The following is a 7,648-nucleotide window of genomic DNA, read 5'->3' as shown; positions in this document are numbered from 1 at the left end:
GGGTTTCAAAAGCCGTTCTACTGTGTGAACAGTAGAACCATATCCACCTCCTTAACAATCCACCTCCTTTCTCATTATTTATAATAGGCTACGTCACTCTACTTCCTCCTTTGCTACCGTCATATGGCCACTGTAGGTCACTGCCACAATAAATACGGGTCGTAATGACGGGCTGAACAAACTACATATTTGGTTGGTTTTCTGTGGAGGACAGCCTGTGCTTTATACAACTTTTTTCACAACTTTTTTCACAAAGGTGTAGCCCCTAACACCTGTTAACAGACTTTCCCCTTTAAGAGAAACAGCAGGGGAAACCTAGATGTTAAGGAACTAATGATAATTTATTATGCTAAGATATTTGCCTACTGACACTTGCTACAGACATGAGAATTGTATTGATCTTCTGATGTACCTCTTAAATATCCAAAATGTCAAACTAATCATTTGCCTTTTCCTGCCAACAATGCAACCATAGCATATGTATAATGTTACAGTTAGCGACTCTCATAGTCCTGCTGAAACTGGTTGTGTTTTACTGAGCACAGCTTGCTGGTGCCCAGTGGCCTCAAACAGCCTGAACTGAAATCACTGTGGCCACAGATAACCAAAAACATATTCACTCTTACAGTCTGGCAATGAATACTCAGCTAGGACATCTACAGAAGGTACATGCTGCAGTTAAAATCTGAATTCATAACATGGTTTCCAAGAATCACTCAACAAGCCAAGATAAAGCCATGAAAGGTACCGTTCCAATCAACTGGTGAGCAAGCTGGCAAGATAACATGCGATTTGACCATATTGACAGCCTGCTAATCACCGTCAGTGTTTGCACCACTGACAGCGTACATAAGGTTTGTTTTGATGCCAAACAAGTGCATGTGTGTGTGTGTGTGTGTGTGTGTGTGTGTGTGTGTGTGTGTGTGTGTGTGTGTGTGTGTGTGTGATTGTGTGTGAGTGTGTGGTCCTGCGCAGTAAAGTGTACAGATGGATGACTCATCCACCAATCATGTGACTCATCAATCACTGCAGTTACCATTTCCCTCCCTCCTTCTGAATTTTTCTGTTCTCCAGTTATTCCTCCCCTTTTCAGTCTCATTCTTGCATTCTCTCTGATGTTTATTTTGATTGTCTTGGCATATGATAAACTCCCGCTATAGGTTTTTCTTCATTTGTCTCCATACTGATGCAGCTGTGAACTAAATGAGTCGTGCTGCCACTTAGCTTCAACCGATTGTCTTCCTCTTTTGTGTATTTTGATTGGTTTCGTTACTCAGGAATCAAGGGTTCTTTCTATATTTGCTGCTCTACAAGTACAACATAGCACTCGCCAAAAAGCCATTAAAAACTGAACTTTAATAAAATAATTGCTTTTATTTTTATCATATAGCAAAACTATTAATCATCATGCTGTTATTTACACATTGCACGGGCATATTTATTTCACACTGTACATCTTACAATGCTAAAGGTGACATCAACAACAACACTCTCCTTTTACAAGACAGATGGCTTCACTGTTGACACAGTGGCCCTCTTCCTTTGAGATTTCTTTTTTTATGTTCACAGTTTATTCAGAGAAAACAACCATCTTGAATTCCCCATACTGTTTTATTTTTTCTCTTTTTTTGTTCTTTTTTTTTGTTCATTTTTTAAGATGCAAGTAGAAAGACGTGCATTTAACGGTTTAAGCACATTCCCTGACTCCCCGGCCTGAAACTTTTCAGTGAATTTCCTCTGAAAATGAACAAAATGTTTGCAGCCTCTCTGTGGAAATCTGTTCAAGAAGGCTGCAGAACAGATAGTGTGATTTCAAGTATTTTTTGGAAAGAAAGGATAAAGAGAGTTAATGGATGTGATGTGTGTGTGGAAAAAAAACACAAACAATAGGTGAGTGAAGATGTGACTTGGAGATGAACAATGAAAGAAAATATGAAGGACAAGGAATATGGTGGTGGTGACGGTGATTAAGGTGGATCTTCCATAAATATGTTGACACAATAACTTCTGGATCCCAGAATGATTGAAAACCCTTCGTCCACCAGGTTGGAAGTGTTTAGTGTTTAAGTTTGTGCTTTTGGAGTCCACAGGGTTTCTACATTGGGACCTGGTTGAGATGACAATATTATGCAATATGATATTTCCCTTTATAGAACCATGGTGCTTGTAAGGCAAAAATCTGAATCTTGAGTTTGAAAAAACTGAAATGTGTGTATTTGGCACCTTTGCAAATTGCAGCTGTTTAAAGTTGATCCAATCGAGAATAACAAAGGCAACTACACACATCAAATACAACAAAAATATGCTGTCATCATTTGACAATAGCAGTGTTCAGTTTTTTATATTTGTGTAGCTAAGAAGTCGCTGAACTACTTTAGTTTTGTAATAGGACATACAGAATATAAAACAAAAGATACAAAGTGATGTTGTAAACATGGTTCTCTTACAATGGGCACACCTGCTTGTGAATGTGTCATAAATGTGAATATATGTAGGTGTGTTGATGTACATGTGTGCCTGTGTGTGTGTGTGTGTGTGTGTGTGTGTGTGTTTGTGTGTCCTCTAGAAAACTCTAATGCAATAGCATCAGAGATTGACCTGAATGGAGGCAGACATACACCATGGTATGTTCTGTTTCAAAATGTAAACTGAGCAAGAGGCTGAACATGGTAACAGGGAGCTTAAACTGGGACCCCTTCATCTTCTCCCTGACTGAGAAAATCAACAAAAGTACAGTGATTAAAACAACAACTTAAATCTAACTTTACTTCTTGACCTTACATTTCCATCAGGCTCATAACACATATCTCCTCTTTTTTTCACCTCTCTTTTAGCTTTTTTCCAGCTACTGTATATCTATCACACCTCTGTCAGTCCTTCTGATCTGACAAGTGTCCAAAAAGTCTCTCAATACATTCTGCGTTTCATGTAGATCCTTTCAATAAAGTTTTCCAGTTCCTCCTCACTGTCCAGCTGAGGCACCAGCCCATCTTCCTCATAGTCATCTCCCGGTGTGACTTGTGGATAGTAGTACGGGGGTCGCCTGCCTCTCCTGGGTGTGGTTATTGGTTTGGGCGGAGGTAGGGGTTGGTAGGTCCGTGGGTGAGGAAGGATATAGTTAGAGATATAAGGGGTGAGAGGCAGCCGTGGGGCTGGCTGCTGCCTCCAGCCCTGTCCACGGTTCTTACCCCCAGCCCTGTGCCTGCGCCTTGGGGCCTGGAGGTCAAGTTCCTGGGTGCCAAACGGCTGGTCTCTGGAGGGGGAGGGCTTGCCATAATATTGTGGTTTGGGATATGGGAAATAAACAGGGTAGTATGCTCGATATGGCTTCTGGTAGTATGGATAGGAGGGGAAGGCTAAAAACTGTTTCTGGGGTTTATACCAGTAGTCAAGTTGCTTCTGAGGCTTGTACCAATAGTCCTGCTTGAATGACTTAACTTTGTCCTTGTGCCATTTCTTGTTGGACTTGTTGTACTTATAAGGGGCTTTCTTGGGGTTTTTTGAGGCTGTGTAGTGGTAGATAGGCGGAGCAGCCAGAGGAGGAGGTACCAGAGGCCTGAAGCGTGGGACAACAGGGTTGCTGTTGGTTGGCTGCTGTTGCAACTCTTTCCTTTTCTTCTTCTTCTCCTCCACGTCACTAATAATCTCAATCACATCGTCAGCAGGCAGGTGCAGCTTGCTGCTGATCTCAATTAGCCTGTCGATCATCTGCTGGTCCAGGTCATCTTCATCGGGAAGAACCTCCTCTGAGCGCTTGTCTTCGGCGGTGTTGCCGGCAGCCCCCATGCTGCTTTTCTGCCGGGGCTTCATGTAGGACTGCTGCTTCCTCCCCATGTACTGCAGCAGCATGTCAGAGGCGATGTCTGCAAGCCTCTGCTCCTCCTCTCTGGCTCGCTCCGCCTCCTCCTGCTGCCGGAGCACCTCCTGTTTCTCTGCACGCGCTCTCGCCTCTTCTTCCATGTGGGAGAGGCTCTCTTCTTCTTCCTCAACCTCCTCCTCCAGCTCCTCTCCTTCATCCTCAAAGTCATCCATGAAGTTGCCCCCCTTGATGGGTCGGTTGCCCGACCGGTTCTCCTGCCAGTGCAGCTTCTTCCCGGCTCGTGCTAGCTGAGTGTTGTACGCCTTGTAGCCCTTCAGAGGAGGCAGGATCTCATTATCTTGGAGACCCAAGTCAATGTTTTGGAAATAGCCTCTTATTTTGCGCTGCAGAGAGGGATCCTCTCCATGTGAGGTGGAACTCGATCTGGCCTTGTTTAAGAAGCTTCCTAAGTCATTTCCCTCCTCCTGCACCTCATCTTCTTCCTTCCCTTCCTTCTCCCTTACACTATCAGGTACCACATCCTCCACAGACCACCCTTGATCCTCCTCTGACCTTGTGCTTTTATCCTCCTCATCCCTTTCCTCTAAGTCATCGCCCTGAGCAGCTGTCAAATGGTCTACAATTAGCTGTTCAATAGCCTTATCAGCTCTTCGCCCCTCCCTCTCCTCTTCCACCCCCCTAGCTCCCTCTGTCTCCCCTGTTCTCCTTATCTCACCACCCTCCAAGCTTTCAATCGAGGGCAGCTCCTGACTGTGATCCTCTTCCCAGTCTCCGTTTCTGCTCGCCTGGATTTTACTCTCCCCCGGGTGGTCCAGGGCCTCCAAAAGAACAGCGAGCACCTGTGCAGGGTCCGTCACTTTATCGGATTGGTTATCTTGACCCGGGCCCTGGCCCCGGTCTAGCGATTCGTTGTCAGGGCTGGAGAGACTCAGGGGTTGGGGCAAGAGAAAGGGGGCAAGGATTTTCTCTTTAGGGTCTGTCCGTGTGCGCCCCTCCACCCCTCCCTCCCCTCCCTCAGCCCACGCAGGGGCGGTGCCAGCCAGCTGTGGAGTGACAATGAGCAGGACCAATAGGATGAGGTGGGCTGTGGAAGGGGCGTGATGACAGGTCATGACCATGCAGAACTGGCAGGAGGGAGGTTAAGCACCTGAAGAAGAAAGGAAGAAGGCAGAGGGAAGAGGACAATAGACACATGAGAAATGATTCACATTTCATTTGTTGTGTTTTTTTTCTCTGGAATCAAGATTATGTGGAATTTCAATGGCAATACATATGGAGCATTTAAATAATATACAGCTGTTGTTTTAAAAGGCCAGTCTAAAATATACAGATGACGACTGGTAAGAAAGACTTCACTGACTGACTGAATAGAGTACATAGAAAGATTAAAAAAAAAAAAGATTTATATTACCAGAGTCTATTTTACAAACAAGATTCTTTCCACCATGAAGCCACCATACAAAAGCAGTTAACAAATGTTTGAGAACAAAGCAGGCAGCTAAAGGCAGTCCAATGAGCTGTGCCAAATCCAACAAAGAAAGTTGCAGGCTTCTCTTTATTATATCTGGCTGTTTTTTTTTTTTATCACTGTCAGATTACTTGTTTGATGGAAAATCAAATTCTAGTTCATAATATTTCTTATTAGGTCCATTTTTGCCATTGTAACCTCCTTGTGTCTGGACACACAGAGATGGAAATCTGATGTGACCGGATAAAACCAGCCGTGATTCTTTCCATATAACTGCCCATGTCTTTCAAGTGGAGGGTAATAATTTGCATACACAAATTGCGCTACGAACCTAAGCAATTTTTTTGTCTATAGTCGTGCTTTAACCCACTTGTCATCTTTCCCACTGCGCGGATGAATTTATCCATGCTCTTTTTTTTTTCTTTTTTTTTGTCTTCTTATGAGATGTACCTTGGTAAACTGTTACAACACTAAAGACATGCACATCAGCAAATGAATTTTCAGTCTGAATATCTGTTATATTTCAATATAAATCTCTCACCTCTTCCTCCGAGCCAACCCAACCAGAACGCACGCACTTGCCATTTTAAGCGCAAAACGTCTGTCTTTAAAAATAAAATACAGAAAAAACAAATTGATCCGAGCGCGGTGTCTCTGTATTAGCTGTGATTTTGGTATTCCATGCGTCAAAGCGATGTGACCAGGAAAAGGGACGGCACTCACGGGGAAGTCATGCGTAAAGCTGGTTGCCACGGTTCAGTTATTTAACCCTGCGGTCCCAGAGTGGTCCATCCAAATTATAAATGTGCTGGATGTAAAAATTATAGGGATAAAACCTTTTTGCATGAGGAACCGTGTGTGTGTGTGGAGGGGGGGGGGGGGTGTAGTCTGTTAGAAACGCAGCTTTGTCCTTGTGCTGTGAGCATGTTTCTCCTCAGTGACAGTGATGGAATGCAGACAAGCACACATTTGGGCATCACAGCACCGCGTGCAGCCCAAATTTTAACTATTTCCATTTTTATAAACTGGATCAGCAAGGTGTAAAACGAAACAAATCCACTTTATACGGTAACTGGCCTGCTGTGGATGTGGTTCAGACTCTAATTTAATTAGAATTTCATAATAAAATGTTTGTTCAGATCTTGCTGTGGCTTTTAAATCCTAAAAAAATACACGTTTTTTGTTATATTCACGTGAAAAATAGCAACCGATTTTTACTGGAGCTCTTGAGCAGCAGCTGCACACCGAAATATTTCTTAGAGCTGATAGTCTTCGCATTGTAGTGGCTTAAGCCTTTAATCACCCCCCAAAAATAAATACAATAGATTTATACAGAAGAGTCCATTGTTTTTTGCGATGACAATTGTTGAGTATTATTATACATATCAATTGATACATTTTAAAAACGTGGTTTGTTCACAAATGTGTTAAATTTTTATTTAGTTTTTAAAAAATCAAGAAAAAAAGAACTACAAAATAGTTGTAAAAACATGCTCGATTACCTAAAGTTACAAGATGCTTTCAGTTCTACTTTAAAAAAAGATCATATAGAAACAGTCGCTGTGCACACTTTACAATAAGACAGGCAGTTGCCCAGCAGCAAACAGATTAATTCTTCTGATAAAGTTAGGATAAAAAAAGACATTATAACACTCCACAAGGCTTAAACACGCCTAATTTCTCTCTTTTAATATGTTAGTATTAAAAAATGTATACGAATTAAATAAATAAACAGTAAAAAATGTCCTGAGCTGTCTGATATGATATGGTTTGTGAATGATACGGAATGAGATTTCGTTCCACTTACCTGAAGTCCCACTGGGGGGTGGGGAAGTGGTGAAACTCACAACGCGGGTAAAGCCAAGATTATTTCATGAATAGAGGATCACCTGAGAGAACTTCTGTTTTCCCCCCTTCTCTCTTCAGCCTGTGACCAACATCAAGAAAAAAACAAACTGGCGGTTCTTTATTTAGTTGCGTGGTGTGTTTGTATGGCAGCAGCACTGGTGCAAATGTACAATTGAGTGAATGTTTTCAGCCCCACGGTCAGCGCACCTTTATTGTATATACTCTCACTGAACCACGTGACAACCCCCCCCCCCCCCCCACCCCCAACCCCCAGCTGCAGGCAGTGCTGACGTCACTTCCATTGATAAGAATGTTGGTGTGGAGATGGCACTGAGTCTAGGCTGGCCCCAGCTGATGAATGAACGGAAATGGCATGAATGAAATAGTACTTTTCCTCAATGAAAAGAGAAAATTGTAGAGATAGAGCTGGTTCACAGCCATTTTCCTTCTCACATATTAAAGGTTAGTGTGTTGCTTCTTCCTTGCTTGTTCCTTCCTTCCTCTGCTCCGTC

General features: G+C 42.9%; 1 protein-coding gene across 1 annotated transcript; it reads right to left on the bottom strand.

The window, feature by feature from the left end:
* Nucleotides 1-2,369: 2,369 nt before the first annotated feature.
* LOC119894761 (neurosecretory protein VGF-like) lies at nt 2,370-7,330 on the bottom strand. The gene is made up of 2 exons (XM_038707427.1): nt 7,096-7,330; nt 2,370-4,967 (listed from the first exon to the last, which is right to left on the bottom strand). Exon 2 carries the CDS (start codon nt 4,936-4,938, stop codon nt 2,908-2,910), a length of 2,031 nt encoding a protein of 676 aa, XP_038563355.1. The 5' UTR covers nt 4,939-4,967; nt 7,096-7,330; the 3' UTR covers nt 2,370-2,907.
* Between the last annotated feature and the right edge of the window lie 318 nt (nt 7,331-7,648).

The sequence above is a fragment of the Micropterus salmoides genome, unplaced genomic scaffold (genome assembly GCF_014851395.1).
Source record: "Micropterus salmoides isolate LMB-PRFRI ecotype aquatic unplaced genomic scaffold, ASM1485139v1 Ms_hic_scaffold_9, whole genome shotgun sequence".
In the NCBI taxonomy this organism is placed as follows: Eukaryota; Metazoa; Chordata; class Actinopteri; order Centrarchiformes; family Centrarchidae; genus Micropterus; species Micropterus salmoides.
The sequence above is the reverse complement of the archived record's forward strand: the minus strand, read 5'-3'. Positions and strand labels throughout refer to the sequence as shown.

Bases quoted from the DNA above. Each gene is read 5' to 3' on its own strand.
- LOC119894761 (XM_038707427.1), bottom strand. From the start codon at position 4,938: ATGGTCATGACCTGTCATCACGCCCCTTCCACAGCCCACCTCATCCTA.